The sequence below is a fragment of the Suricata suricatta genome, chromosome 15, assembly GCF_006229205.1.
Source record: "Suricata suricatta isolate VVHF042 chromosome 15, meerkat_22Aug2017_6uvM2_HiC, whole genome shotgun sequence".
In the NCBI taxonomy this organism is placed as follows: domain Eukaryota; kingdom Metazoa; phylum Chordata; class Mammalia; order Carnivora; family Herpestidae; genus Suricata; species Suricata suricatta.
This window is the reverse complement of record NC_043714.1, coordinates 37,934,689-37,962,008: the sequence shown is the minus strand read 5'-3', so window position 1 is coordinate 37,962,008 and position 27,320 is coordinate 37,934,689. Positions and strand designations below refer to the sequence as shown.

Here is a 27,320-nt window from a genome sequence, read left to right as displayed (position 1 = left end):
TAAAGAGGTTTTTACATTTTTAAAGGTGGTTACATTTCAAATGATTATACAAGTACCTCTGTAATAGCCTTAATTTCCTTTCTCAGTCAACAGATTATAAAATATTTATTGTCTAGCCCTTTAAGAAAAAGTTTGCCAACCTAAGTCTGGTTTAAAGGAAATTTAATTTTGCATTGCTGAAAGTATTATGTATAGTAATCCTTTTGTCTTTAGAAGATTTCTCTGAAGTGGGCAGAACATACATTTTATATCAGAACTATTTGCTGATTGCTTTGTCTATCAGGCACTGTTTTAACTTAATAGACAGGCAACTAATGCTAAGAGCTGTTACAGTAGACCAGAGAAATACTATAACCCTGGTTTTTCCTCTAAACTACAACAACACGTTTAAATACCGAGAAAATAAAAATGCAATGCAATGATACCTTCAGTGTCTTAATTCATTTAGGGTTTTAGAACATTTTGAATATTTTGTATTGAAGTAATTTTATCATTTAGGACTATTCTCAGGAAGCAGTGTTTTGTTAACAGAATCATGAATAACAAAGTCAAAAAAGCTTTCTAGAAAGTCTTTATTTTTGTTATGAATAGTGCCCTTTTGTGTTATCCCAAATGATTTTATAAATTTCGTAATTTTTATATGCTTGACTGGTATCCATGAAATAACAAAAGTACAATCCCCATCCAAAGGAACAAAAATACTGGACATACTGAAAGGCTCTGATTAAATGGATTGTTTTCAAGAATAAAAGTAACTGTATGCTCATTAATTAGATGGTAGTTTGGTAAAATTTTTATAGACTTTTAAATGATTTATGGTTTTCCATGATGTTTCTTAGGGAACATTCCACCAAATTACAGCTTTCCAGAAGCTATAGTACCGTGTATAATGCTTTAGTATGACAGCATTTTCATTTTAAAACCAGAATCAGGCTGAATGTGGCTTTCTTTTTGAATCTTAAATTTATGCTTTATGTAGTTTTAAGACACTGATATCCTAGTGTCCCATTACATTTAATAAAAAGTAATGACACTCTTGTTGAAAAGTAAATTATGTATCAAATAATGAAACTTCAGTTTGTAGTAAAAGTGAAAAAAAAAAAGTAAAGGAAAAAAAACCTTTGTCTTTTTGATTAAGGCTTTATGGAACAGAATTTGTACCTAATCAGAATGACAAAAGACCCTTTTTTGGCAATGAAAGCAAAGAAAGCAAGTGAAATTCTTAGATTTTGGTTTTTCTTTTTTTGGTCATCTACTTCTATTGGAACCTCAACTAGGTATAGTGCATTAATATGAAATACATTTGGAATACATAATTTGTTTTTAATGGCACCTATACATAAGTCACATACTGCTAGATAGGATGTTGAAATGACTGGTGTGTAATATTTTTTAAAACCTTCATTTTTGGTCAGCATAAATTTCCTTTAATTTTCATTTTCAGGAGGATTTCATTTTGAGGTTTAACGGGTATGAAGCCAGTATAAAGTTTTACAATTTAGTAATTCTGGATTCCAAGTCACTCAAGATGAAAACTGAAATGTGAAGTTTTTTTAAGAAAATTAATTTTCTTCTCTAACATCTAAGTCTTCATCCTCTTCATCATCATCTGCTTGTTGATCCCTTCTTAGTCGACAGGTGGATACCTGTTAAAAGTTAACACATTTAAAAAATATTACCTTAAAATATTTTTACATACTTGGTATGTTTTTAATATGCCCTTATCGAGAAGGTCACATCGAACAAATGTTTCAGGAAGATGATAATTTTTTAGTAATGAAAATTCCCTATTGAATTATATTTTAAGTTTGAAAACAGTCACAGAGCTTTTTCATTCATTTATCAGGATATTTTTGAACAAAAACATGTAATTAACCATTCAATTCCAGTTGGGTACCACTACTTCAATAACATAAAATACTTCAGAGAAAAGTACATATCAGTATGCTATAGATATTGAAAATATTTTAGGTTAAGTAATTTATAGGTCACAAAAATGGGCATTTGAATGAGAATCATCAAAGGGACAGCAAAAAATATACCAAGAATATTTCAACTAGGCAGCTGAAATATTAAAATTTAATACTCTCATTTAAATGGAATGAGTCTGAATTTACTACTTGGTTTTAAGTCCTGGCCATTGCCACTTGGGAAGTCCTCTTGCTTCAGACCTTTCTAAGGCCCATTTGGTAATGTCTGGAGACAATGTTACATCTGGGGGTTTGTGCTTGAGGGTGTTCCTGGCATCTTGTGGGTAGAGGCTAGTGATGCTGAACATCTTTAGAATGCTCAGGACAGTACTCATTCCCTTGCGTGGAGGTCAAGAATGCTAGGATAATATAATTTAAAGTATGACACAATTGTTAGCTAATTTTAGTAATAACATTATTAGCTCTAAATAGAAACAAACTTTGGATGTACTATAATACTAAATATATGAAATTTATGTGCAAGGCACTTTATTTTGATAAATAATAAAAATGTAAGTTGAGGCAGAGAGACATATACATATAAAGCCCTAAATAAATGCTTAGAACCAAATGAAAATAGAAGACACTGGGTCACATTTACCTATAAGTTTTATTTTGAGAATATTTTGCTCAATTTTATTTTATTATTATTTTTTGAGAGAGAGAGTGAGGGGGTGGGGAAGGGCAGAGAGAAGGAGATGGAGGATCCAAAGTAGGCTCTGTGCTGACAAGCAGCGAGCCTGATGTGGAGTTCGAACTCAAACAGATCATGACCTAAGTTGGATGCTTAACTGACTGAGCCACCCAGGTGCCCCTATTTTGCCCAACTTTAAATTCTGAAGGCTAGATATGAAAAAGGGTATAGATCTCTAGATCAGAAGTTGCCAAGTTATACCCCATTTTACCTCCTGTTTTTGTAAATAAGGTATTATAACACTGCCATTAAAGACAAGTTAATGTATTGTTTATGGCTGCCCTTATTTGGGACATAGATCTTAGGCCCATTTTCTCCCTGGCCCCTTAAAGAAAAAGGCTGTTCACCCTCCCAGTTCTAGACATCAGATAACTCAGGCTTTCTGGATATACAAGAAATGAGAGAATTGACTTTTTACATAAAGATATGTGCTTCCAGATCTACAATAATGTTAAGCAAGAAGATTTTTTTAGGTGTAATTTTCACTAAGTCATGACAGTGGCATTTAAACCCTAAGCAGTTTGACTTCAGAATCTGTGCTCTTCATAATATATCTGAGAACAAATCTAGATTAGCATTCTCTTGTCCTGTCCACCTCTGTTCTCAAGGGTTCTGCAGTCCAGAATGTTATGTGCTATAGTATACAATGTAAGAAATAACAGCTGCACTGCCTGATCTTCCACTCAGTTTAGAATGACTCCAATCATTTAAGAGGGTAAAAGAGGGTAGGTTATATGAAGTCAGGACATAAGGGTAACTTATGGAAAATTTATCGAACAACACCAAAGGCAGCTGCTCATATTCCTTTGAATTATGGTTTTTAGCTTACCTGACCTGTTCCAGATACACACTTAGCTGACAGTGACCTCTGAAGAGGCGACTTTGAATTTGCTCTTACAATATCTAAGCGGGATGAATAATCTGGTGGATACAGAGAATTCCGGAAAACCTGTTGCAATGATAAAGCAACATTATAAAGTAGGTACCAAACAATGGAATTCTAGGAAGCCATGTTAAGATCCTTAGTTAAGATTTTTTTTTAAAGCAACCACATCTACTTGCTCACCTCCACCTCCCAGGAAAAAAATTTCAGCTATTGTAAATTAAAAAAAGAACCCTACAAAACTAAATACAAAAAGTAAAATTTTAAAGATGAAAGCTGTAGTTTATTTGAACCAGGTTAAGATGATGATGGGTCCTGAAACCACCACTTGAGAGCTTTCGCTGAGGAAATGTAAAAGTTCCTACCCTCAAAATGATGCTCCCCAGTAGGGAGGCTGCAAGTCATACCTTTGATTCTTTGTCTTCTGCTTGTCTCAACTCAATTTAACTTCACTGAAGTACTCTGATAGTGTATCATATCTCACTAGAATTTGGAACACCTTTGTTAGTTTTTTTATCCTTAAAGCAACAGTTCCAAATACCACTCTTAAGCCTATCTATTTTTTGTCTTCCCCCATTTCTCTAATATATAGACTTGATATGTAAGGTTGTCAGATGTGAATTTCTTCAACTTCACTCCCTTTTTCCTCAATTTTTTAACCCTACTCCCCCTTTTAATTTAATGCCATTCTGAGTCTTTCCTAGGTGCATGTTTTCTATATCTAAAACTTCAAAAAAGAAAAGCCTTCTTTCTCCACAGATTTCTTACCCTCAGCAAACAAGCTCAAGATCAATTCTTTTAAATTCAAGATATAATGTTACTCCTTAGAAAACTTCTCAGATATTCTACTTCATCTCCATTTGTTGAAAAACTACAAGTGGACTTTCACCTTCCACTGAAATTGTTCCTGCCCAAAATCACCAAAGTCACCTTTGATCTTCACCGACCTTGTTAGTGAAACTTCTTTTTCCACGCATGCCATCTCTAAACTCTTTTCATGTGCTAGCTGCCCTATTTCTTCACATCTCCTTTTTTACTACTTATACCTTAAATATTTTTAAAGGATTTCCTTAAGGCCACTTTTTTTTTTACCCATTTCTCTGAAGATCTTATCTATATAGTGTTTGATGGCTACCCTTCACCCAGATCTCTATAGGCTCTCTTCTGATAGCCATACTTAACTTGCATAACTATCATCTGTTCTCCTAGACCAAATGTCTAGTAGAACTTTCTGAGATGATGATTGAAATGCTTGCTGTCTAAAAGAGATACATATGGCTACTAAGCCTTTGAAATGTGGTTCATATGAATGAGGAACTAAACTTTTAACTTTAACCACATATGCCTAGGGGCTACTGTGTTGGACAGTGTAGTTCTACATTCACCTTGACAATGATAGATATTACTATACATTTAGTAGACCAAACTATAATCCTGGGCGTTCTTCCTAAATTTCTCATCTGAGGCACTTCTATTTTAATTTATTGACTCTGTACATCTTTCTTTGTAGTTTACTTAGAATTATCTTAAGACCAAAGTATGATTATTAAAAAACTTTGTGGCTCCTCACTACCTAGAGTCCAAGTAGTGACACTCAAGGCTTGACATCACTCAAACCTACCCATCACTCTTCACTTCAGGCCTATTTACCTGCATGCAGAGTATGCTACACTACGCCTTTGCAGTGCGGATCCCTCTGCTGAAATTCCAGTACAGTCATCGTTCAAGAGCCAAGTCACATGCCATCTTCTGCTCTCTCGCATTCTGTAGTCAACAGTGCCTACTGCTTATTCCTCAGTACAGCCATCATTTCATTGTTCTGTGATAATATATCTATTTCCAATACCAGTGCAAAGAGCCCTGTTTTATCTTTGCAACTCCTCCTAGCTTAAGATTGTAACGTTATAAATGAATGACCTTAATCCCCACGTTTTGGGGAATAAAAGACTCAAAACTAAGGGATGTCTCTGTACATTTCTTTAAGCCTTAGAGAAGTACAAGACACAAAAGGAATGAAGAGGTGAAACTTAAACTCAGGAGAGGAGACATGTTTTAGGACAATGCAGACATGCTATTTAGGTTATTTAACATGTCACTGAGGATCCAATTATGTCTTGATGCCAATTACGTTTTGATGCTAGGTTACAGGAACATGTATCTTGGTATGATATAAAAACTGGATGACTCATTAATCAACTGGTATTTGGAAGGGAGTATTTTTGTTAGAACAACATTCCTTTTTTAACTGTCCTAGCAAAGTGAAGTTAAAAGTAGGAAATGGAAGACAGTATACACCCATGAGATTAAAGTCTAAACCAGCTACACGTTAAAATTAATGTCTTAATGCAAAACAATAGATTTACAGGAATGTTTATTGGCAATAATGCATTTCCCAATATGGTCCAAGATCTCTTCTAGGAGTGAGTCTCAAGATGCTCTGAAGTGATTGCACAGAGGTGATCTTTTGAAGGGGAAAATGAACCTGACAGTACTTTTTTATGTGAAGAACAAGTAAGGTAAGATATAACTAGATGCCTAACAGCAAAAAATTAGCTATTGCCATAGTAAGTTTCAGTCGTCCTTATAAAGCATGAAGTACTTAAGATCAGCAAGTTCTTTCTCTGTCCCTCTACATATTTCCCTACTTGTCCCCAAGAAATCCTATATGTAAAAGATCCTTTTTCTTCTTGGTACCAGTTTGATAGAATTTTACTTTCCCTGGTCCCACAACTCTCCCCAGCCTGCTTGCTTCTCTCCACAACTGCTGTCTGGCAGAACACTAACGGCTTCTGCCTATAGTTCATTATGCCTCAGGACCTTTGTGTTTGTATCTGTATCCTTTGCCCTAAAGGTGTTGCCAGGCATCCTCCTATGCATCCCTCAGACTTATTAAGAAATCATTCTTTGATTCTCCAAACTATTTAGAATCTTCCATTACATATACTCACAGCACACTATTTTTTCTCTGCGGACTGGTCACATTACAAAACTTAAATACTCTCACAGTACAGGCATACCTCATTTTACTGCCCCTCACTCCACTGTGCTTCAAAGAGACTGTTTCTTTTACAGATTAAGGGTTTGTGGTAACCCTGCTTCAAGCAAGTATATCAGTGCCATTTTTCCAACAGTGTTTACTCACATTGTGTCTCTGTGTCACATTTTGGTAATTATTAACAATATTAAAAACTTTTTCATTATTATTAGATGTCTTATGGTGACATGTGATCAATGATTATGACTCACTGAAAGCTCGGGTGGTGGTTAGCAATTGTTAGCAATGACGTATTTTTTAATTAAGGTATGTACACCTTTTTGTTTTTTAGATCTAATGCTGTTGCACACTTAATGGACTATAGTATATAACACTGTTAACTGTTCTGGAATTAAAAGGCTCAAAAAATAAAGTATAGTGTAGTGTAAACATAACTTTTATGTGCACTGGCAAACTTAAAAATGCATTTAAGTTGCTTTATTGTGATATCCTTTTGTTGCACAGGTCTCGAATGCTATAATATCTCTGAGGTATGCCTGTATATTTTTTAAATGTTTGAACTCTATGGTAGATTTTTAAATTTTCGCTTTGATAACTCAGACCTTCTCTAACTTATAATACTAAATCCTCAGAGTGATGCCTGACAAGTAACCGGTGCTCAGGAAACAGTTGTTGAATGAACATTTTATGAGGTACACACTGTGCCTCCGCTTCAGAGACAAGGAAGCTGAAGAAGGGAGAACTTGTTCAGTATTACCCGCTGGAGAGTCGGGGTGTTGATACTCACACATGTGTCTACCACACAGCCCTGAGAGCTCTAGTTTTTTTATGAATCTCTCCTCCCACCAGCTAGTTCGTCAGCTGGTTCAGAATAGTAGTAAGAGAAGTGCTGTCACAGAAAACCTAGCTAGGACCTCCGGAATGAGAAAGAGAATCTTGGGATCCAAAGGGATTGAAGGAACTTCAGTGGGAGTTAACAAATGGCATGTCATGGCTTTAGAAAAAGGAGAATGAAGATATTTCTAAAGAGGACTCCAGTCTTGTAGGAAGAGTAGGGGGTCTGTTTGGAGCCTGTCGGTACAGTGTTTTCATTGTAGGGGTTGGTGCCCATCATACTCATCGAGAACCACACTTCTCACACTAGAAATTTCTTTATCTAATTCTGCCTCAATTTCCTCTTTCATAGAAATGAGGACAATAAGTACTTTTATCAAAGTTGATGGGAAGATCAAAATGTAATTAAAATATATAGATCAGTAGCTGTCCAAAGTAATAACTATATAAACATTTGCTATTTTATTATTTTACAGATGACAGATAAAAGCTTGATCTGTTTTTAAAAGGCAGGACATGAATGGAGTGAAAGTTAAGAAATCTTAGCTTTAGTATTTGGAGGAATAGATATTTAGGAAGCCATCTATTGATAAACAATAAATAGAAATATGATCATGTGTGCATAACTGATATAAAGCTTTAAGAGGAGATTTTGACATTGGAAAAATGTCACATATTAAAACATATACCCTTTAATATACATATATTAAAACATGTATCCTTCATTGTAGTCAAACTGTAATCTGATTTTGCTGAATTAAATTTCTGGTACCAGGGGAGCAGTGGGAAGAGAAGGTCCAGGTGAACTCTTTCTGGATAATTAGTTCATAAATAAGCAACTGGAGAATCTTCGAAATTGTTAAATGGCAGATCCTCCCAAATTCCATCACTTATTAATAGAGAATTCTGGTTCTATCTTGAGACTATCTGGTCTTTTGCACTACTACTATAGTGAGAATATGGACAAAGTCTGTCTCTAATATTTTATCTATTTCAGCAAAAATACTTTTGTGCCTTTACGTCTCCCTTTTAGAAGGTAAGAAGGTTACTCTTCAGATGTGCTTGATGCTCTAACATTAGTTGGCCACTTGCACTTGCATTTAACTATCCGTACAAAGCAAAGCCTTATAAACCTCCACTTATTTCATCGCATACTGATTACATCACACGAAGCTGGTTAGAATCCTGATTCTGCAAGTGGCCTGGTCAAGTTAAGTTACTTAAAGCCTCTACACCTGTTTCTGTAGTTGTAAAATGTGGGCTAACAACAGCACCTACGCGATAGGTTCCGAGAGCAGTGAATGAGAAAGCGCATGGGAAGCTTTGGGCACTCTGCACAGCGTAGGCAGCCACGGGCGGCACCAGTCGGAGGGACGGTTAGCACACCTACGTGACTTACATCACCAGTCAGAACGACACGTTAGCTCACATGATGGCCTTATCAACTAGCTCTTAATAAATTAACTCTTAGAACTTTACCATGGTAAATTTGTTAAGTTAAAAATCATAAATGAATCATAAAAGTTGAGCTATTTGGGATGGCACACAGTAACATAAACAGTTGTAGTCTTCAAACTTAAGATATTTTTACCCACACAAACTAATGCTTTCTTTTAATATTTTCCTCTTAATAGAAGAACTTAACTTAGAGATAGTCCTACCTCCAAATCTTCTTCTTCATCAATCTTTTGTATGTTTTGGTAGGCAGCAGTATAGACCTCTAAAGCTTTGCCATGAAATAACATTTCAATAGTGATAAATTCTGAAAATATAGTCTAAAAAAAAACCACAAAGATTTGAATTTAAACAATCATGTGAATTTGTGAATTTAGTAAATTTATTCCTTATAATAGTGTTGGCATTTTATGAAATACAGAGGTATCTCTTTTTCCACAGGGCAAATGAAGTACAAAAGATAATGGGAATAAAAATAGTTGAAAAGATTTTCTGCAGCACATCCTTGAAATTATATAAAATTTTTATCTCACCATATCTTCCTGTTTTTTAATAAGTCAGTTCTTTGTACACCTTGTAATTGACATTTGTGATAAAAATAACCTGACTAAAATGTATACCATATGTACTCTGTTACCATATGTCTATATTAGATAAAGCAAGTCAGTTCTGAAGTTGGTATTTTAGTGCTCGCTTCAGCAGCACATATACTAAAATTGAACTTGGTATTCTGGTAACTCCAAGCGATGTTGAAACAATAGTATGTTTTTTTTTAGACAGGAATTACATCTGATCCTGTTTCTACGTGTTAGGTGTATTCTCTAACCACAAAGGAATTACTTGGTAATTATATTGCTACTACTGATAATGGTACCATGTATTCGCACAGAGCTTTTCCAGTTTACAGGAACATGCCTTGCCTCATTTTGCTCACAGCTAGAATGTTGTGACTTGGGTCTGATTCTTCAAAGGTTATATAGCTCTTGCTTATTGTACTGTGCTCTTCTTGTTGGAACTCATCATTTCCTTCACAAATAAACTATGCCTGTAAACTCTATGGAGCATGATGACGCTTATAACGAAAATAATGAGGTAAGAGAAGGAATGGAGATGTGCGTATTGATCTAAGCAGGAGTGAGATAATCAGAAAGTAAGGAAAGGATACAAACCGGACAAGTTTTCCATAAAATAGGATCTTATCCTTTTGTTAATTATTTTGTCTCTTATCAAAGTAAAAAAAATCAGAGCATTAATGTAGAGAGGAGTGGGCAGAATAAGAACAAGTTAAAAAGTACCAAGGCATTGTCCTTAAAGGGGCAAGAGAAAAGAGATGGGTTACAAAAGACAAGAGTCAAATACCCATTTCTCTTCATTCCTGGTCTCCTGTGTTAGTCACTCAGATAGGAGTGGTCTTGCGCTTTGGAAGACAGTGTTCCCGGTATCTTAGCGTCCTGTGATTTTAGAAGAATATTTAAGGGAGTACTAATAGGCTTCTGCTCTCTACTCAGTGGAAACAGATCTGTAGTTGAAAGTATCCCTTCTGGCCTAAAAAGATAAGGCTCTGCGATAAGACACAAATCTGACTAACAGTGACTCTTACGGTCACTTCATATAGGTCAGAGGGTTCTGGTATACTGGACTAGCAACTGACTAAAAAGCAGTATTATGCCCAAGAATCTAGCCAAAACACTTAAGATTCCTACTTGGTTCTTGGTCTGTAGCTCACTTCAGGTGGAAATAATCAAGCACAGGTTTATGTCTTTCCTTCTGAATCTGAAATTTAGAGATTTCCTACATTTACTAAATAAAGAACTATGTAAGAGATATGGACATAGTTTGACTTTATTTTTTATTCAAGGCTGGAACAGAAGTTGTTTTTCATTAATTTAGGTTTAGAATTCTACAACAAACCCTTAAACTTGTTTCAGCTAAGTACACTAGAGAATCACATTTTACAATGTTACATAGTCAACTCTCTTTTTTAGTTTTTCTTTCTTGGGTATTTACAGACCATCTGTTTACTTCTGTGGATCTATTACGTGGAGAGAGAAGACAAGGTATTTACTTTATGTTATAAAAGTACCTGAGAAATAAAATAGCCTCAAATAAGGGAATTAGGCTTAACCAGTCAAGTGAGTTAGGTATTGCTCCCATTTTTAAATGTTTCTATAAGTGGACATTCTAAGTCTTTAATAGACTGCCACAATATTTAATAACTAGTGAAATCCAAATATTTAAAATCTTATTACACTTAAATCAGACTTAGACTTAATTCAAATCTATTCCACTGAGGTAACTTTGTGGAATATGCAAACGTTTCAAAATAATTTAAAATATTTTTCAAATATTTGAATACAGTTATTAAATTTCTGATGGTCAAAATCTCTGAATGTGTCCTCTCTGAACGAACCATTTCTTAATACTAACATTTATAGGATTTACATTCCCTTAGCTCGTAAGTGAGCCCTGAAAAATATGTAGATCTGTCACTGAAGAAAGCTACATTATTTTTGTTTATTCATATCATCTAATAGGAGAATCTACTGCATTCTTATTTTAAAAGACATTGATCAACTTTGAGTCAGTTACCATTTTCCAGTCTCAAATTTAGTTTCAATTAGTGATAAGTACTTTACAAATTATCTTTAATCTATAAATGGCTAGTATTTACTACTTGGAAGGTGGAGGGGAAATCACTCTCAGGTTTTGTGATGCTTTGGTTTAATCCTTTATGGTTTGAACTTTTATTTCTTTTTTTTTTTTTTTTAAAGGGAGTTGTTTTTTTTTAACTTCTTTTTTTTTAATGTTTTGTTTATTTTTGATACAGAGAGAGACAGTATGAGAGGGGGAGGGTCAGAGAGAGAAGGAGACACAGAACCGGAAGCAGGCTCCAGGCTCTGAGCTAGCTGTCAGCACAGAGCCTGATGCGGGGCTCGAACCCACGAACGTGAGATCTGACCTGAGCCGAAGCCGGAGGCTTAACTGACTGAGCCACCCAGGCGCCCCTGAACTTTTATTTCTTAACAAAACCTGTATTGTAATACCTAAATGAGACGAGAATGGCCTTACTGATTTTTTATTGTTTATTTTTCTGTCAGAAATCATGATGAAAATCAGAAGTACTGGTAATCTAGTATCCCAGACTTGAAATTTTTAACCCAAGAGTTATGAAGTCTAAAGATGATCACAGAGGAGTTATATCCCTGAGTATAGTGAGGAGGGAATACTGCCAATTAGTTATATTCTTTTTCTTTCTAGTTAGAATTTCACAAAACATTTGAAAATAGGCAGAAGGAATAGAAAAGTTAGGTGATAATTGGTATAAGAAGAACATAAAAAGCATGTTTTTGAAATAAAATAATTTCAGTGAATCACCAGAAGGGTGGTGGAACTTTTTAGGACCTAATCATATTTAGAAATAATTTTCCTCAAATAAATTTAGCTAGCTTTCATTGATCTCATGTAATCGCTCTGCAATGGGTGAGTATGATCAGGGACAGAAGCATTAATGAGGTATTTTTTTTCCCCTTTTCAATTTTATTTTGTGTGACTAGAGGGCAATTTGGGCATATACCTAATTTTTATTGGTAGGAGAAGGGGGAGCTAATCTGAAATTCTCTGTTGACAAATATTGTGTAAAGCAGGATAGTATATAGTAGTTAAGATTATGGGCTCTGGATTTAGATAAATCTGGGTTTCAATCATAGCTGAAACATAACAGTTATGTAATATTAAGCAGTTTTTCTGTACTTTTCCTTAATTTTTCTCTTCTGTACAATGGGGGTAAGAACAGTATCAAACTCATAAATTTGGGGGTTAAGATTAAATGACATAATCCAAGAAAAGATATAGTATGGTAATTTAAAGTGTTCAATGCAAGTCAGCTCAAGAAGTAAACTTGCTAAGTTAGAAAATGTTCCTTATCCTAATATTAAAGCCTCCACTTGGTTTAATTAGCAAGCAAGACTTTAACAAAAAAGTCATAAAAGGTCTAACAACATTTTGGCATATAAAGGGGAAATAATGACTAGAGGAGAGGCTATTCAATAAATGATGCCAGGAGAACTTTATCTACTTGAAAAGAATAAAGTTAGATATCTACCTCATACCATATGCAAAACACAACTGCCAGATAAAATGTTTAAATATTTAAAATATTTTTAAAACTTTCAAATACTAGAAGAAAATATAAGCAAGTATTTACTACAATCTGGAGGATGAAAACAACCTTTCAAACATGACACCCAGTCTGAAACCACAAAGGAGACCAACAGACCTGGCAACATTTTATGGCATAAACACGCCATAAACAACAAAATGGGAAAATACATTTGCAACATATCTTCTCTTTATTATAAAGGGTTAATTCAATATAAAGATTTTTAACAAATTAAGCAAACTGCCAACACTCAATAAAAATAGGCTAAGGACAAATGTGGGCACTTTACTAAAGAAGAAATAAATGTCACTATGTGAAAGAATATTATATTAACAGTAGTAATTGCAAATTAAGATTATACTAATTTTTTTCACCTATTGTTAAAAAATACTACTACTCATCATTCATATATTGGGTTGCTGAAGTAGATTTTATAGAAATGTAAACCAGTTAAAACTTTGTGGGCAGGAGTTTAAAGCTTTTAGACAGAAAGTATCAAAATTTAAAGAGTATATGTTCTTTGAATCAGAAATGCCACTCTGTTAATTTATCTCAAAAGAACTGGACCAGCAAAAGTCTGTTTAATGATGCAATGAGATATATAATTACAAAAATAACCTTGATATCAATGAATAAGGACTGGTTAGATAAAGTAATATATATCCATAGCAAAAACTATGAGGATGCCAAAAGGATGATACACATCTCTGTTTCTTAGCAAATATGTCTATGATATATTAAATTTTAAAAAGATGCTACATATAGTATGGTTCACTTAAATATAATTGTATAGGGGTAATGATATTACTTCCCTCATAAAGATGTTAAACCTCATAAAGAAGTGTAAATGCGTTAATAAAATGCATAGAATATGTAACATAGTCAATGCCTAAGAAATCTTTATTATCTTATCTCTTGTGTATATGTACATAGAAAAAAGCTGTAATTACATAAACCAAAATGCTCTTATTATTTCTGAGTAGTAGGATTATTACACTTTTCTTAATAATTTCATGTAGAAAATCTGTGGCTATTTTATATTTAGTTATAAGAAAAATAAAGCTATTAAAAATTTAGAAGATGTTTCTTGCTCATGTCAGCTACTTTGTTACATACTGAATTCCTGTCCCTCTCTGTTCCAGGAGTGACCCCTGGTCAAGATCTTTCCATAAGTCTGAAATTTCCTTGACATTCACCATACAACTGATGACTTTTCCTATTGTTTGGGAAACCAATGGGATTGTGATTTTTCCTCCACATTCCATACCAGCTTTTCTCAGAAAGATCTATTTTTTGCAAGGTTCCTATGAAAAGTCTTTATCTAAAAGTTGTACTACCTTACTGATTAAATTGTGCTTTTACTGCTACCAAAATTCAGATGGATTTCAGTTAAACCCATCTCCAACATAGTAGTGAGTAATCAGCAGCACTCACTCATGTCTGCCCCCAGAGAGGTTAGAGGCACCAGAAGTTCTGCCCCCATTTGCAGCAGTAGCCTGATCTAAGGTAAGAGTAAGAATGTTGTAGGTTTGTTTTTCCCAAAATTATGAGTGGCATCAATGGTTTTTACTTTTCCAAGAATTTCTATCATAAACAGAAATGTAAGACATGCTAAAATCAATATGGGGGGGAGTAATGTCATCCTTTTTGACTTGTCTTTGAAACTTCTGGAATTTGGGCATCCCTCCTTATTATAAAAGATCTCAGATGAGGTCTGGCTTGGAAAAGAAACAATTTGATAGTGAGGAGGAGAGATGTATAAAATGGAGATTCAGAACCCTAACAGAGTCTAATTTTGACCTCTGGAACTCCTTTCTGGAAGTTTGATAGATCACGAGGCTCTGTAGTTAAGTGTAGGTTGTCACAGATGATATAATCTTGTATGTAGAAAATTTTAAGGAATCTACTAAAAAACCATCAGCACTAATAAATGAATTCTGCAAGGTTGCAGAATATAAAATGAATTCTGCAAGATTGCAGAATATAGGATCAGTGTGCAAAAGTCAATTATATTTGTGTGCATTTGCAATGAACAATCCAAAAATGAAATTATGTAAACAATTCCATTTATGAAGAGTTATAAAATACTTAGGAAAACGTTTGAGAAAAAAGCACAAAACTTATACTCTGAAAACTACAAAATGGTTAAAATAAACTAAGGAATACTTAAAAAAATGGAAAAATATCCCATGTTCATGGACTGAAAAAATTAATTGTAAAATGGCAACACTCCCCAGATTGATTTACAGACTGGATACAATCCCTACCAGAATTCCACCTGACTTCTTTATAGAAACTGATCTAAAATTCAAACAGAACTACAACAGATCCAGAATAGCCAAAACAAACTTTAAAAAGAACAAAGCAAAAGAACTGACACACCCTGATTTTGAAGTTCATTATAAAGCAATGCTAATCAATGTAGTGTACTGGCATAGGATAGGCTAACAAATCAATGAAACGGAAAGTCCAGAAACAAAGCCATCACACCTGATTTTTACCAAGGGTTCCAAGGCTATTTAATGGGAAAAAGTAGCTTCTTCCAACAAATGGTGCTTGGGCAACTGGAGTCCCATGCAAAAAGATGGAAGTTTAACCTTCAGCTCACACCATACATACAAATTAATTCAAATGGATCAAAGACTTAAATGAACTCTGAAAACTATACAACTGTTAGAAGAAAACAGGGATAAATCTTCATGATCTCAGATTTGGCAATGGATTGTTAGATATGACACTAGAAACATAAGCAACAAAACAAATATATTGGACTTCAAGCATAAAATCTTTTCTGCTTCAAGGAACACTATGAAGATAGTGAAAAGAACCCTAAGGATGAGAAAAAATAATTACAAACCATAGATCTAAAAAGGGACTTGTATCCAGAATAAAGAACTTTTACCACTCAATAATAAAAAGACAGCACAATTAAAATGTGGGCAAAGAGTCTAAATAGACGTTTCTTCAAGGAAGACATACGAATGGCCAATAACCATTAGCAGGGAAATGCAACTCAAAACCACAATGAGATATCATTTCATACCCACTAGGATGGCTGTGATGAAAAAGTCTGATGAACAGCAAGTATTGGTGAAGATGCAGAAAAATTCGAACCTAATGGTGCCCCCACTTTGGAAAACAGTCTGGCAGTTTCTAAGATGATTAAAGATAGGGTTATACCATGTGATGCAGCAATTCAACTAGAGGAATACCTAAGAAAAATGAAAATTTGTGTTCATACAAAAACTTGTATATGATGTATCATTAATCACAATAGCCAAAAGGTAGAAACCACCCAAATGTCCATTAATGGATGAACGGATAAACAAGATGTTGAAATATTCATATAATGGAATATTTGGCCATATAAAGGAATGGATTATACTAACAGGATACATTCTGTGACATGAGAGCATGTATACAGCTAATTTACATATAGATGTATGTATAGTTAATAATGAAAGCGTTATGCTAAGTGAAAGAAGCCAGTTACAAAAACCATGTCATGATTCCATTCACATGAACTGTCCAGAGTAGCCAAATCCATAGAGATGTGAGGTAAGTGATGGTTGCTTAGTGCTGGGCTGGGGGGTGGTGGGGGAGCAGTGAAGTACTAGGTCTTACACTTTGAGGTGATAACAATGTTCTAAAATTGAGTGGCGACGACTGCACATATCAGAACAAATTAAAAAATAGAGTTGTACATTTTAAATGGGTAAATTATGTGATGAATTCTATCTCAATTTTCTAAAAAGTAGGTTTCTTCCCGTCTTACACTGTGGCCACCAAGAGACTTGTAAGGGTATAATACGGTATGCAAAGAGAAAAGCTTCGAAGCCCTTCTCTGCGCACCCGCCCCTGTGCCATCCCTCTTTCTACGTCCTAATGTTTCAGTAAGTCCCAGGTGCTAGGAACTGCAGTTGGGAATTCTGCACTCACTGTCTCTGCCTGTATTGTACCTGGTGGTCACTAGGGAAATTAAAAACACATGTAGAGGTAGTCGCGCCTGAAGTGAGCCCAAAGGTCAGGGACGCAGATTGCCATGTGTACAAGGAAACTTTTTGCAGGTATGACGAGCAGTGGGAGAGAGAGATCAGACTGCCATCACGGAAGACGCCCTCAAGTGGCAACAGAATAAGCACACCTCGCAAGTCTGTTCTCACTGTTCAGGATAAAGCTATTTAATACCCTTCCTTCCTCCCTCAGTTTCCGAGAGGAGACCAGCGACGACAGTATCCTGCCCACACTGTCCCACCGCAGTAAATGGGGGCTGTCTCGGGGCAGCTTCCTCAGATGGCCTTCGTGAGTGGTAGTCTATCATTACAAAGCAGAGAGCAGAGTGCATTTAGCGGCTTTAAAAAAGGGTGCTGGTCTTCAAGACCAAACCAGAGACTTTTGAGCATAGCTATCAGAAAAAAATCAAAGTTCTGAAGTCCTTTAAAACTGTGATGGGGGAAAAGGTGCAAATGAATGTTGTCTCATGGACTGTAAAGAGGAATGATATAACTAAATAGCAGACAGTGCTTATTTTATTGATAAGAACGTAACTTTTGAAAGCAGGATGTTTTCTTTGTTAATAGTTGTAAAATGACAAAAAATATTTTTCTTTAAAGCTCTTTCCCAGAAAATTTGCAGCCTAGTTAACTTGTTTTCAAGGACATAATATGGTCATAAGCAATCCTCCAAATCTTTCCAGATGCATATAGAAAAATGTCACTGAAGACTTCTGAAGTCCATAATCCCAAAGATGTCAAATCTACTGGTATGTTGCAATAAAATAAGGCAATTCTTGTGACACTATATCATGGTGGATGCAAATTTATGTGGTCAGCTACCCTTGCCTATTTATTTATTTGATAATATTTAGCTCTTAGCATTTAATGAGTATTTTATAATGGAAAACACAGATTTTTAAAATATGTAATTGGTTTATAGTTCAGATTTTTGACTATGATACTTTGGGTAAATTATTTTCTATCTGCTTAAATTTTATATAATATATGGATAACACCACCTCATTCTTATGAAGTTGCTACAAAGAGAATTCATATAAAATGCCTGTAACAGCACTGGATGCACAAAAACAAAGTAAATGTTATCTTTCTTTGATTAAATAGAAATGGAATAAGTTGAATATCTGAGGAAATAGGAAAATGACATCTGACAGATTTTTATTTATAGTACCTTTTTCCTATAGACTGGGCTAAAAAAATCAGAATAATTTAAATTTCTCATACATTTGAATAAACAAAAAACAAGATTAGAAAACATGTTTCAAACTTTAACAGTTACTTTATTACCTTTATATCCTTTATTTTCTGCTTTTCGAAATTGTCAATAGTTTCCTCCAGATGACGAGTTGTTCGGGTAGCATCCATTGTAGCTCTCTGCAATTCAGTTTCTGCCTGCAAAACGTATTTCCCAACCAAAGATACAAAACAGTTCAAGTTAGAGTCCATTCAACTGAGCCTATCTGTAAATGTTACAATTGCCCTATGGGTTTTTTGGTCTAACACTGTAAATTGCTCAAGAATATATTTTACCACATAAAGTAAAGTGATCTATATAATAAGCACATGCAGAATAAAGAACTTTAACTCTACTCAGTGACATGATTCCTGACCTCAAATAAGAAAACACAACTCCTTCCCTTTCTTACTGCAAAACCATTTTTTCCCCCATGTCACCCTTGGGTTGTTTACTATAAAACAATTTTCTATATTTTCTACTCCTTTCACCTGTCTTACTGTCTCTGCCATTTATCATTCTATTCTCTTTTCTTCTCTATAACCCTTTATTCTCCAAAAAAGAATGGACTTGTGATTAAGTATTTTCAATTTTCTAATCCTCCAAATGCATTACCTGTTTCTAATCCTATAATATCCTAATCAGCTATAGTAGAATATACACCAAATATTTATTTCAGCATGGGGTGTATTTGTATATTCTTCTTAGAAGCTGATAATATTGCACTCTTACCATTTAGTTAATGCTTATTACAAAAAGCACACACCAGTAAGTAATAAATTAGATGGCAAATTTAATGCTTTGCTTAATATGCTGTAATGACAAGTACTCATACTATCTAGATCTGTGTTGTATAATCAATATGGTGGCCAGTGGCCACATGGCTACTGTGAAATTTAATGACTTAAAAACTACTTCCTCATTTAGTTAATTGTATTTCAAGAGCTCAATAGCCATATATTGCTAGTGGCTACAGTACTGTAAAGTACAGAACATTTTTAATCTACTCATGTATTTCACTTAAAAAAGCATCTCTTACTTTAAGCACTATAGTTGCCCAAAAATATTTAAAAGATTTTGTTATTAAACAGTAGAGGTTTTAAAAGACATAGCCTAATTTTTTATTAAATTCTTTCTAATATAGTTTTGTTTCCTATACTAGTAATATATTCACTCAAAAGTATCAAATATCATCATTTAATAATCCATGGGAAAAGTGTGCATATCATCAAAGTTTAGTGACACATACTGTTTTGACATTTAGCCCTTGCTTTTTCAAAAAGATGTATAAATTGAAATAAGTAAAAGAGTTTACTATTAGGATCCATTTCTTGACACACCACTTTATTACCCACCTGCGACTGAAATTTTTCATAAAGGAAAAAATACATTTCAAAGAGAACATTTTTTTCAATAAATTAAAGTCATATGCTCATTGAGTTATATAATCTACAATTCGATTATACATTAATTATAACTTTATATTGATGATATACTCTTACATTTAGAATAACTCATGGGACACCTGGTTGGCTCAGTCAGTTAAGTGTCTGACTCTTGATTTCAGCTCAGGTCATGGTCTCCCAGTTTCATGGCTTTGCACCCTGCAACAGGCTCTGCACTGATGCCCCGGAGTCTGCTTGGGATTCTCTCTCCTCTCTTGCTGCCCCTCCACCACTTGCAATGTCTCTGTCTCTCTCTCTCAAAATAAACAAACTTAAAAAAGAGGAATTTAGAATAATTCAACCACATAATTTTAAGAGCCTAAGTATTTGAAAATAGTCATTTATATGTATGTGTACATTTGCCATAAGGGTGTAAAGTTCTTAAAAGCATAAAAACTTTAACTTTTTTAAAAGTTTCTTTCTTTTGAAAGAGAGCGTGCACACATGTGCAGGAGACGCAGAGAGAATCCCAAGCAGGCTCATAGCAGAGTCCAATGCAGGGCTCGATCTCACAAACTGCAAAATCATGACCCCAGCCGAAATCAAGAGCCCAACGCTTAACAAACCGAGCCATCCAGGTGCACTGGGCTTGAGATTTCTAAAATATAACTTTATCACAGGAAATTCCAAAGTAAAATAGAGCTCCTTTGTAGATTGGTATGAAAAAGTTTCTAACCGTTATTTGATGCATGTTAACCTTCTAATGAGAATATTCAAGCAGACTAATTTCTTAATGGTATTACATGTGACTCATGCAATTCTTTACCTGTGACTACTGCCTTCTGACTTATGTCTTTGCCCTCCCCAGTTACTGATAGTTAAAAAAAAAAAAAATTGGACAGGCAGGTAGAATTGGCTCAACCAGGAAAAGACTGGGAAGCAGAGGCTGCACACAGCTGGGGCGCCTGTGTTTTCATCTTCCCCGACTCTGCCAACCAATGTTCATTTCTGAAAGTCTCAAATGCTTTCACTCAGGCACAGCAACTCGCCCGAAGTAAACACAGCTATTTTTAACAAAGACATAGGTTTCTATTTCTTGTTTTTTTCCCCCTGAAAATTCTTCAAAATCCTATAATGTATCCATTTGAGTAGAAAATGCTTTAGATTAAAACACTGGGAGGGGTGCCTGGGTGACTTGATCAGTTGGGCATCTGACTTCAGCTCAGGTTATGATTTCATAGCCTATGAATTCAAGCCCCGCATCAGCCTCACTGCTGTCAGCACAGAGCTGGCTTCAGGTCTTCTGTCCCCTCTCTGTTCCTCCCCCCGCTCATGCTCTCTCTCTCAAAAATGAACTTTAAAAAATAAATAAAATAGTATCACACAACTTTGTGAGTTGGAAGTTTCAGTATGGTTAATGAAATTAGCCATGAGTGCAAAATGGCTTATAAAATGGTGAGCCCGACTGGTGTTTCCCAAACTGTGTTACAGGAAGCTTTTTCCAAAGCCACCCGGGGCCTTGCTGGATGAGCACGCCTGCAGAGCCTGGAGATTCTTCTTCATCCCATCCTCTTGTATCAGAGCCACCCCATGTTTTTTACATACTGAACTTAACATGCTTGCTTCTTTTGAACTGTCAGATGAATTTTAAGGGTCCATCTTAGTAAATGTTCTATAATGCTATGATTGAATATTTTTATATTTAATATGTTTATATATAGATTGTCCTTTATTTTCTAGTCTTAGGTTATCAAAATCCACTCACTTTTCCAGTGAGCAAAGCAATTCACCTACAGCTGTACTCTGTTGTGTTGTTGCATTTTATTTCCCCCAATGTGAACCTAGCAACCAGTTTCATCTACAGTATAGGACTGCCTCCTCCATAGTAGTGTTTACAACAGACCATCAAAGTCAGAAACATCTTTGTCTTAGGAACGTTCATTTCTGTGTTAAATCTCCACACTAATACCCTTGATTTAATCCTGCCAACCGCTCGGGATTCCAGATGTGACATTTTTCTGCCTTCATGCATTCTCCTCCAAACAAACAAAACAAGAAAATTTTGACCTCTTGCTTACTTCTTAAAAACTAGTGACAACCTGGTCACTCTGCCTTCATCCCTAGTTGGCAGTCATAAATTTTTCAGCATTGTCTGACAAGTCTTAACACTCGAGACTTGCTCAAAACCCAGACTCCATAATCTAGTTGGTGAATCTTCAGCATCAGCTAGATGTTTCTGTCCTAGCCCCCTGATGGGGACTCCCAGCCCTACGGCTGCCCATTTTTGTTTATTCCACGGTTGGGCTTATGTACCTTTGGTCCAAAGGAAGGAGGACTAGGCAACGGCTGCAGCCCCAAATTATTGCTCCAGGGATTCCCCTCAGGAATGGAGGTGTTATGGAACCTCAAACGCCCCCAGTAGGGCCACTCCTAATAGGTTGAGCTAGGCAGTAAAAACCTTCAGGAAGTAGGAAGGAGACACAAGGAATGGGAAAAAGAGGCAGTGGGATAAATTAGTACTTTCTATACAATTGTACCTATCCCAATTGTTGGCAATTAGCCAGGCACTATTTTCTGTCCCTTTATTTAGTCATGAACAAGGTACATTGTAGCTCAAGTAACAGTCATTCTTCCTTGTCACAGTTCATAGTCCTATCTAGATCCTTTTGTATTCAGCTAAGGACCTCAATTTTACTCTAGAACCTCCTGAGGGTCTTTGGCTAGTAGTCATAATTGTGGTTTCACATGGTTGTTGTTGTTAAAGGTGAAAGGGATCATACTGGGGAAAAATGACTTTTCCTTCCTTCGAAAGCAGGGCAGACAGGGCACTGATATGTTAAGATTCATGACAGATCTTTAAGTTAATATTATAGTTAATATCCAGTCATCATGTGGAAAAAAACCTCAGAATTTTGAACTTTTTATAAAAATAACTACACTTATAAGTGTTTTATTTTTTGAATATCTATAATGAAACATGAGGGGACAGAATTTGGGTGGTGTATTCTCTTTAAAATTAGTTGATTTCTATAATGAGAATTTATAAACGCGTATGTTTCTTTTCAACTTTTATATTCAAATTTTCTGCACATTTAAAAGTAGAAATACAGAATTTCCATATATATTTACTTTTGTACGGCATACCTTACAAAACATTTTTTTTAAAGATCAAAAGTAAAAGGATACAATAATATGTCGATCAGATGGGTTTCGCTGTCGTGTTCTCTCTAACTGAGTTAACTGTTTAGCTTCTCGATTCCTTGCTGTTAATGTTGCTTTGAGGTCATCCTGAAAATAGGGATTTTTGATTAACAAAAATCTCTGATTTAAGAAGTAAAATATACACACTCTCTGTTTTAAGAGTGGGAAAACACTCCTTGTTTGGTCCAGGTATCACTACCACAGGAGTTATTACTACTGCAGAATCAGTGTGTGTCTTTGTGTGAGCGTGCCTATGTATGTGTGCATTTCTTTAATATCTTCCCAAAATAATGACACAGCCAAGGTATTTCAATACAGACCTATAACCATATATATATAAAGGTACATTTATAAAATTTTGACTGTGGTGGTAGTTACATTTGTATACACATTTGTCAAAACTCAATGAACAATTAAAACAGGAGAATTTTACTGCCTCTAAATTATACTTCAAAGCTGATTTAAAAACCAGAACTTGGGATGTAACATACAGTTTGGAGACTATAGTTACTAACACTGTATTGCATATTTTGAAGTTGCTTAAGAGTACATCTTAAAAAGCCTCATCACAAGAAAAAAAATTTCTAACTATGTGTGACGATGGATGTTAACTACACTTGCTGTGGTGATCATTTCACAATGTATACATACAGATATTAAATCACTGAAACTAATGCCAGTTATAACCTCAATAGAAAAAAGAGAGCTTTGTCACACTTTTCGTCTACCTGTCATTGCCTGCTTTAAAATAAAAAAATATAAACTTAATATAAACTTATATGCATTCAGTAAAATAAGTTCTGTCCATATATCCTTCTGGGCTATAAATATTAAATATTTTAAACTTTCTATAATTATGTTTTATGTTGCTATCATTTACTTAGTAAACTCAATAAAAATATTTCACTATTCTCAAAGTTCTAAGAAATGATGCTTCATAAAGTGTGTAAATAGAACTGTGTAAACACTATTTTATACTTTTTATCAAGAGGACAATTATTGGAAACCTCATCCTCTTTGCCAAAATACCTAATAAATAGTAGGAAAAATTAATTTACTTACTCGTTTCAGTTTTACAATGGTTCCATAAGCTTTCAAAGGTTCAACTACTTTGGCTTCAAGTCTTTCAACCTATTGAAAATTATTATAAAATATAACTGAAAAGAAACACAGATATATCAAAATTTAAATTCTGAAATAAAACCTGTGCTCTTTAAGCCAAACATAATTACTACATAGTGTAATGTTTTAAAATGTCACAGTTTATCTTTACGAAAAAGCATAATCACCAGAAATTGATAAAACTCAGAATCTAAACTCAAATACAATAAAAACTGTTACATTGCAGAGTACAATGAAAGCAGAAAAGTCCCTCATATAGGGCAAGAGAGTGTCTCAGGTTTCTAAGAAGCTTATCTCTGTATTACTTTTCTACCTCACAGCTGCTTTTGGGTAAGTCTCAAGACGTCTCAAATTTTAGTACAGCTACCATTGTCAGTGTGTTTATCACAGTGTTGGATATTCTATATATAATATCCAAAAGTAAGAGTCCAACTTTCCAGATAAGAAAATTGAAGCTGAAAGATACAGCGTATTTGAAAAATTTTAAACGACAAATTCTTGAAAGCAAAAACAAAAAAGCTTACAGACCACTGTATTAGCTGCAATTCTTTTCTGGGAAGCCGTTTGTAAATTACCAAAGCCTGGAGAACAAGATAAATGGTTTCAGTGTTGCTGAGCTGTCAAACTGCAAGGTTGATTTTGTATTTAGAATTAAATTGTTTTTCTTGGGGCGCCTGGGTGGCTCAGTCAGTTGAGCAGCTGACTCTTGATTTCGTCTCAGGTCATGATCCCAGGGTCATGGGATCTAGCCTCATGTTGGGCTCATCACTGAGCATGGAACCTACTTAGGATTCTCTCTCTCTGTCTTTCTCTCTCTCTCCCTCTGCCGTCTCCCCTGCTTGCACTCTTTGTAAAATTGAAAAAGAAACTTTTTCTTAAACATTACAATTTTTATCTCATTTTGAGTAATTACTTTCTTTAATAGTTCTAGTGGAAGGCACTGAAAAACAGGTTTTTTTAAGACAAATATAGGGGCGGTTGGGTAGCTCAGTCGGTTAAGCATTCACCTCTTGATCTCGGCTCAGGTCATGATCTCATAGTTCATGAGATGGTTAATGAGATCAAGCCCCAATTCAGGCTTTGTGCTGACAGTGAGGAGCCTGCTTGGGATTCTCTCTCTCCCTCTTCCTGCCCCGCCCCAAACTTTAAATCTATAAGTATGTAAGTATAGTATAAGAAAAATAACTCTTGGACATTAAAATTTTCTTCATCAGGACAAGTAATACAAAATGACATTATTGCTCAAAATGAACATTATTTTTGGAAGAGGAAGAAGCCTTTTTTAAAATGTTTATTTATTTATTTTGAGAGAGAGAGAGAGAGAGCCTGAGGGGAGAGACAGAGAAAGAGGAAGACGGAGAGTCAATCCCAAGCAGGCGCTGCACTGTCAGCGCAGAGTCCAATGCAGGGCTCCATCTCATGAACTGCGAGATCATGACCTGAGCCGAGATCAAGAGTCGGAGCTTAACTGATGAAGCCACCCAGGCGGCCCAGGAAGAAGGCATTTCTTTTGACATATGTTTATATAGTCAGTACTTTTCATTTCATATTGGTTTTTCTATAAACAAAATGAGTATGAATGTTTCACTGTAAAAGATTTTTAAGAAAAGGAAAAAATCAAGTTCTCATTGAGTATTTAAATATTAGGAATCCTAAAATTGAAATGAATACTCAGAATAGTTTAGTCTATGCGATTTCAAATCATCCGTACACTGATCACGCAGTGCAAGGACCACCTAAGTCTCTGTTCTCCTTTATGGTGCCTACCTTTCGTTCATTGTTCATTAGCACCTCCACCATTTGGGAAGCAGGGGAAATAAAAAAGGAGAACAAATGTAAATCAATTCACTTTGCTATTTGACAAATAGCATAAAGGTTTTCTAGAAAGGGACACTGAAATTATTGCCTTAACATGGGTTTTTAGGGTTATCAGGGTGTATAAATAAATAATTTTTTAACACTAAGTCCCCAGTTATGTTTAACTGGGAGTTGCTTATTATAGACAGGAACTCAACTTTTCCCAAAAAGTACCCCCAAACCTAATTATTACTCAGATTTCCATTTGAATAGCAAGTGTAGGTCCAAAGATCATTATCTTTGTTTTTATGAGTTTTTTTGATAATTGAAATTTCTGGATTAGACTTTTAAAAAGTACCAAAAGCACTAATGAGAAGAGTCCAAGAGAAGCAATGTGGCTCCTAACTGGGCAATTTTCTGACAGTTAACCTGTATCTTGAAACCTAAAATAAATATAAGTGAAGGTGCTTACAAGGTTTTAAAGGTAAAAATGGACTTTCATGAAAAAAACAATTATGACACCATTTTGTTCCCTCCTTTCCAAAGCAAAATCAAAGACACAAAAGTCACTCCACTAAGTCTCATTACTAGTTTGTATCTATGATATAAATCAGTAAATCACTGCTGCTTTTTTTTTTGGCCAATGAAATATTGGTTAACTTTCCAGAGCACTGAAGCAGCAAAGATCTCTTGTCCAATTATTATTCACTCATATTACCACTCTCAGCATCTTCCATCTCCAGACATACTTTAAAATATACTTACGTGCACACAAGACACAAGTCCTGCTCCTTTTCTTTCCCATGGGCACTATGCTTACTACCCCCTGTAAATAGCCACCCCTTGGCCAAAAGCTGGCAAATGAAGTGGGGAAATTCAGGACTTCAGGACACCCTAAAGTTTAGTTTGAAAACGGTAAAATCACAAATCACAGGAAGCTTCCCTTAGACTCACACAGTTACATGAAAATGTACGTTTATCAAGTGTGTGTTCGCCACCGGAGTTAGGTGGATTACAAGTGGACGTCTTCACGGTTCCTTCATCCACCACTGCAGGGCTCATTCATAAAATGACGCTGTGACCTCACTCCATACCTCTGCTTGTCGATAATCCTGAAGTTTGGCAAACTCCTCGGCAAAGTTTTTCAGGCCCAGCTTTAAATTTGGGGTCTCTGTGGAGGCATATACGTTGATTTCATTCACCAGTTGGTCTGCTTTGTCTCGCAGTCTGGCAGTTTTCCGCACATAACCAGCAAAGATTTGGCACAGCTCTCCGAAATGCTTCTCCACATTTGTGACAGCATCTTGCAGTTGTCTGGTTTGAGTGTCCCTAGAGAAAAAGATGACACAAAACGCAAATCATTCTCATTAGAGAGGAACTGGCTTCATCTCCACGTTATTTTGATATGCAAACATTCCCGGGGCATTTCGCAGCTTCGAAGGAGCAAACCCTCAACGATCCCACCGCCTCCCGAGCCGGGTTCCCCTCCGCTAGGTCCCCAAGTCGGGGCCTGGCCGGACAGCGCGGGCGCACGGAGAGGCCGGGCCGGGGCCGGCTGCGCCGCTGCGGGTGGCGGCT

At 35.5% G+C, this 27,320-nt stretch overlaps 1 protein-coding gene across 1 annotated transcript in view; it reads right to left on the bottom strand.

The window, feature by feature from the left end:
* Positions 1–553: 553 nt before the first annotated feature.
* FAM92A (family with sequence similarity 92 member A) overlaps positions 554–27,320 on the bottom strand; it is a 27,597-nt gene continuing 830 nt past the window's right edge. The window contains exons 2-11 of the mRNA XM_029923302.1: positions 27,137–27,318; positions 26,837–27,071; positions 25,713–25,736; positions 23,886–23,954; positions 22,809–22,910; positions 19,593–19,598; positions 18,291–18,395; positions 9,038–9,151; positions 3,494–3,613; positions 554–1,646 (exon numbers count right to left, since the gene is read on the bottom strand). Of these exons, the coding sequence (XP_029779162.1) occupies positions 1,563–1,646; positions 3,494–3,613; positions 9,038–9,151; positions 18,291–18,395; positions 19,593–19,598; positions 22,809–22,910; positions 23,886–23,954; positions 25,713–25,736; positions 26,837–27,071; positions 27,137–27,318 (1,041 nt within the window). The 3' untranslated portion in view covers positions 554–1,562. The remainder of the gene's footprint in view (positions 1,647–3,493; positions 3,614–9,037; positions 9,152–18,290; positions 18,396–19,592; positions 19,599–22,808; positions 22,911–23,885; positions 23,955–25,712; positions 25,737–26,836; positions 27,072–27,136; positions 27,319–27,320) is intronic.